Raw genomic sequence first — 5,440 nt, 5'->3', positions numbered from 1 at the left:
TTTATACTATACTTGTTTGACATACCATTAGTGGATCCTCTAACCTTGAGATTTGTTGTTATCATTGTTTAATCTTTACATTAATCTTCCATATCAAAGTTTTCATCAACTTCTTCTTCTCCTCTTCTTCTTCTATTACTACTACTACTCCTCCTCCTCCTCCTCCTCCTACTACTACTACTATTACTATTACTATTATTATTGTTGTTGTTATTATTATTATTATTTTATTATTGTTGTTATATTATTATTATTATTATTATTATTATTATTATCATTTATAATTTATACAATTAACCTCCCTTTAGTTCAATTTCGGTCTTACTGAGTTATTTATTACTTTGACACTCCTGCACTTAGGAGAAGACATAAATATTTTGGTAGTGTCAATTAACTAATCATACTCATCATATAATCAACATATATATATTTATTTATATTATATGCATAATAAATATTATCTCACTCACTCGGAAGAATATAGATTAAAAGAAATATCAGATGAAAGACCCGAAAAACCTATTGAGGATTGTTAGAAGAACCTACAATAAATATATAAAATATAATCAAAGGCAACTCAAAGCAACAAAAATAAAGATTCCAATGCATAAAAAAAAAACCAGGTGTAGTCTCCTAGGTTTAGGGACTAAAACGATAATTATCCAAAACAAGGACCAAAACGTAATTTCACCAAAACTGGACCAAACTGTAAATACATAACCATACTGAAATTTCACCCATAAACCATCCTCAATCCTATCTAGAACAAACCAAGGACCGAACTGTTATTTTTATAAAATTTAGGGACTAAAATGTAAATTCCTAAAATTGAGGGACCAAACTGAAAATATTCCAAATCAATTATCAAACTGAGATTCATCATCCTTAAGCTTATAATAACACTGTGTAGAATCTTAAAATACATTTAGGTTTCAATTGTAAATTTTCCAAAGTTTAAGGACTAAACTAAAATTTTCATAAATGAAGGACCAAAGTAAAATTTGGTCATCTTCAACCTCAAGACCATTCTGTCCAAATTTTATAGCAAGATAAAAAATAAATTTCTTAACCCATAAAAATTAATTTAAATAAATCAACTCACAAATCTTTATTTCTTACAACATATTAATTAATCACCTAATATTAAAACATGAACTTCTAATCCTTATAAACCTTAATATCTTATTTAATCATTTCATAAATAAACTATAATAGAAAGTAATATAAAAAAAAAATACTTACTTGATACTTCCATCTTCTTTAAATAAAAAATTCAAGATAAAAAACTAAACTTTTTGGTTTGAGAATGAGAAGGTCATGATGACTATATGAATTAAAAGAGAGTAAAGAAATTCTCTTACAATTCTTTCTTAAATATTTAAATTAATTTAGATTAGGTTTGGAGATTGGGTTTGGATTTTACAGCTTGTCTTTTACAAATTACATCCTGCTTCATGCTTAGTAAAAATACTTCATGATTTGTTACCATGTTTGCTTTGTTATGTGATACATCAACATAAACAAAAGGGAGAATTACCGTGTTTTGCATTTTATTTAATTTGTATCATTGTTTTGCAGGTGATCTTTCATGTAAATCTCCAAAAGGCAGTTTACTACATAATTTTTTTTTTTTTTACAAACCCACTCATATGGTAATGTATTGCATATAGAAATCCTCTGATTCACCAAGTAGATCTTACATGAGTTCTTGACAAGGTCCTTGAAGAAAAGTAAGAATTAACGGCCACCCGAAAGGAGGGACTCTGGAACCGAGGACGAATGTGCAAATGCCTTGTCCATAGAAGGATAAGAATTGGCAAACTCATCAAAACCTTCACGATGTGAAAATGTTAGGCCACTAGCAGAAAGACAAAGTGGTGAAATGTCAGGCAGAGGAACATTCCCCTCTAAGAACTGCACTACTTGGCGCATGCTTGGCCTTGCTGCAGGCTCAGAATGAGAGCACATCAAACCAAGTTTCAATACCAATTCCATTTCCTCTGCAATATATTCTGTACCCAAATTGGGATCCCCTGCCTCCAGAATTTCACCTCCAAGCCATCGACTAAACACCCAGTCAACCAAGATTATATCCTCAGTTGGCTGTATTGGCCTTCTACCAGAAGCAACCTCAAGCAAGAAGGCCCCAAAAGCGAACACATCAGTGCTTGTCGTGGCCTTTCCAGTTCGTGCATGCTCAGGTGCGAGATACCCAAGAGTTCCGACAACGTGGGTCGTTTGAGGATCTGTTCCATGGTCATACAATCTTGCAAGGCCAAAATCCCCTAATCTTCCATTCAATTCACCATCTAGCAAGACATTACTAGCCTTGACATCTCTATGAATCACAACTTGCTCCCATTCTTCATGTAGATATAAGAGCCCTGAAGCTACGCCTTTGATGACTCTAAATCTTTGGCTCCAATTGAGGGCGACTGTTGGCTGGTCATAGAGGTATTTGTCTAGACTTCCATTAGGCATGTAGTCATATACCAAAAGTAGCTCTCCTTTACGGCGACAGTACCCCAAGAGAGGGACTAAATTCCGGTGACGAAGGCGACCAATGCTGACAATTTCCGCCACAAATTCCCTCATCCCCTGTCTTGATTCATGAGACACCCTTTTCACTGCAATCTGAATCTTAGAGGTTGGCAAGACACCTTTGTAGACTCTACCAAATCCACCACTACCCAACAGCTCCTCGTCTCTAAATCCTTTGGTGGCAATATAAAGATCTCTGAAATTAAATCGGTGAGGCCCATAGTCAAGCTCCCAATCTTCTAGCACTTCTGCAAACTTCCTTCTCCTTCGTATGGCATAAGATATACTCGAGACTGCTACTAAAACCAAACTTAAACAAAGCACAGGCAGTCCAATGGTTAAGAATTTGGATGTCTTCTTTGGTCCTACTCGAGGAAGCTTAGGAAGACGAGAGATATCTAGTGCTTCAGCTAGGCCATTCATCTTGAAGCTCCAGCCTAACACATAATGGGACGTGAAAACAGAACCGGTGGATGATGAGAATCCGATATACATACTACTGTTCAAGATTGGCGACAAATCACGAGACAAAGCCAAAAGTGGTCTACTGGATTTATCAACATCAATCGGAGCTATAGTGACATCAAGTTGCTTCTCCTTGCCATCATATTCCATCCAAACTTGCATTGGATGGCCACTAATTAGTGTCAAGTTTGTGAACATACCATTAAGTTGGGAATAATATCCAGCTGAAGCAGATCGTTCAGACTCTAAACCATTAATATCAATCCCAACATGGTTATCATCGATATCATTGAACTCGCTGCTGTATATCGTGTCAAGCTCCACAGCGACAACATGGTTGGTCTGATTCCCATTGCTGGTCTTATTAAATAGACCAAGGTACTGGTTTGCGAGAGCTCCTGGGAGACCTCTTGTGGGTGCAATGACAAAGGCAATACCATGGCCACTAACAGTTGCATATTCGGGTATGATAGCGAAAACAAAGGTAGTGGAGAAGGAAAAAGCAGTGCTATTTATAGAGTTCTTGAAGGTTACTGGGTTTGGATAGAAGGCGTGACTCTTTCGTTGCTTAGTTTCATTGGTTAGCCTCAAAAGGCCATTCGAGGTTAACTCAGCTAAGCCGTCAAGGCTTAGATTAGTGGATCGGAAGCCAGAGTAGGTGAAGTTGAAGTTGAGTTCTTGAGAGGCTGCGATTGCTAAGCTAAATAAGACACGCACCATTAAGACAATCCTGAATGACATTACAAATGTATTTGTCTCTACCCACCAGTTTCTCGTTCATGTTGTCAGTTATAATGGAGTATCCACGCCATCCAAGAGTTAAAAAAATCTTTGCATTCAATGGTTGAGATAATCCAACTTGTCAAACTTTCAGGTTGATGTGAAAGCACAACCCTAATTTTAGGGCAACATGAAAGATTAGTCAATTTCGGCAACTCTTCTGTGAAATTTCGCGGTTAGGCATAGTTTTGAGTCACAGTTGAATAATTTTTTAATTAAATTTAAAGTTTTTTTTTAAATTAATTTCTTAAGTATTTTTATACGTGGATCTGAAAATTTTTAAATAATAAAAAATATTCTCAACTTCCCTTCCTCACAATAAGATTGCTTTAAAGTATGAGAATTCATATTACTTGACTATTAATGTGTTCACTTCAGCTTTATGTTCCCGGATGATTCATACCTTTTAGGTTGCTCTAAAGTATGAGCCTAAAACTTCCTTGAAAAAAATGCTAATTTCATTAGCTTTAGGTGTGATTAGCTATTTGCCCTGGATACACTGTAGGCGTGAGAAGAATGAATTCCAACTCATCGCAAAATCTAAGATACTATACCCTTTTTTGGTATTGGTTTATTGGTAGGATTAAAAAATTAATATTTTATTCTAAATAAAAAAATATTAAAACAATAAATAATTTAATAAAATTAAAATCGAACAACAAATAGGTGAGCTATATAAATTTTAAATAATATATATATTTAATAAAACAAAAAGTTCATGGGATATTAATATAAGGATAAAATAATTATCAAGAATCCACTAATGATATTAAAAATAAATATAATATAAATTCTTTTTATTACTCAACTACAAACCACATATAAAAAAGATTTCAATCAAATGATTTATCCTTAATAGTTTGTTATAAATTTTTAACATGATCATATTAATTATCTTATTTAAGTAACACTAAACTTTTAAATATTGTCAAGAAATTCATGATATTAACTGTTGTAATCCATTTTTGGGTACCCCATAAATAAATAAATAATAATAATAATAATAATAAAAACTGAACAATGTCATTTTGATACTATTCTTTTTCCCAAAACTTTAAGCCCTATGCCCCCGTTAGAGACCTCACCCAGTGTCTCCTTTGCTTCCCATGCGCAACAGCAGGTCGTTCCCCTGCTCCCCACGCGCAACAGCAGGCCGCTCCTCTTTGGCCTATAAATATTATCCTCAACATTAACAGGAGGGTTTTTTTTTTTGTTTGAATGAGAGGGGAGGGGAAACAAAAAGAAAGGAACAGTTTTTAAACGAAAGAAAGGAGAACAGAGGCCAACACTGCCAAGGATCGTCATTTCTTAGCCTACCATCTTCCCCCTCCGTTGCAGCACCACTAAAAAAAAAACAAGAGAAGAAAGTCGTCCACCGCCCAAGCCACATCCCAGGCCGTCGCCACCAGCACCTCCATAAAGGTACTGCAGTAAAGGAAGAGCAATATTGTTGACAAGTGGAACAAAGAAAACAAAGGAAAGAAGTCAAGCGAAACGCAGCAGGGGAGAGGAAGAGCCGCCACGACAACACCACCACCAAACCGGCCACCAACACCACCGTCAGCTCATCATCACAGTTAACTCCCTCCCCCTCATCACTGTTTAGGGTCGTCTTCTTGCATGCAGAACGTGCACTGTGCACGTTCTGCAAGCA

General features: G+C 35.6%; 1 protein-coding gene across 2 annotated transcripts in view; it reads right to left on the bottom strand.

Annotated features, from left to right (window-relative positions):
- LOC105122427 (L-type lectin-domain containing receptor kinase IV.1-like) overlaps nucleotides 1-3,790 on the bottom strand; it is a 17,647-nt gene extending 13,857 nt beyond the window's left edge. Inside the window, exon 1 of one of the 2 annotated variants that reach the window (XM_011021516.1) lies at nucleotides 3,755-3,790. Coding sequence is in view for 1 of the 2 variants with exons in the window: in XM_011021515.1 (XP_011019817.1) it covers nucleotides 1,815-3,747 (1,933 nt within the window). In the remaining variant the exon portion in view is untranslated. The other variant, XM_011021515.1, reaches the window with a different exon arrangement.
- Nucleotides 3,791-5,440: the final 1,650 nt, after the last annotated feature.

This window comes from Populus euphratica, unplaced genomic scaffold, assembly GCF_000495115.2.
Source record: "Populus euphratica unplaced genomic scaffold, PopEup_1.0 scaffold20.1, whole genome shotgun sequence".
In the NCBI taxonomy this organism is placed as follows: Eukaryota; Viridiplantae; Streptophyta; class Magnoliopsida; order Malpighiales; family Salicaceae; genus Populus; species Populus euphratica.
This window is presented reverse-complemented; position numbering and strand designations above follow the sequence as displayed.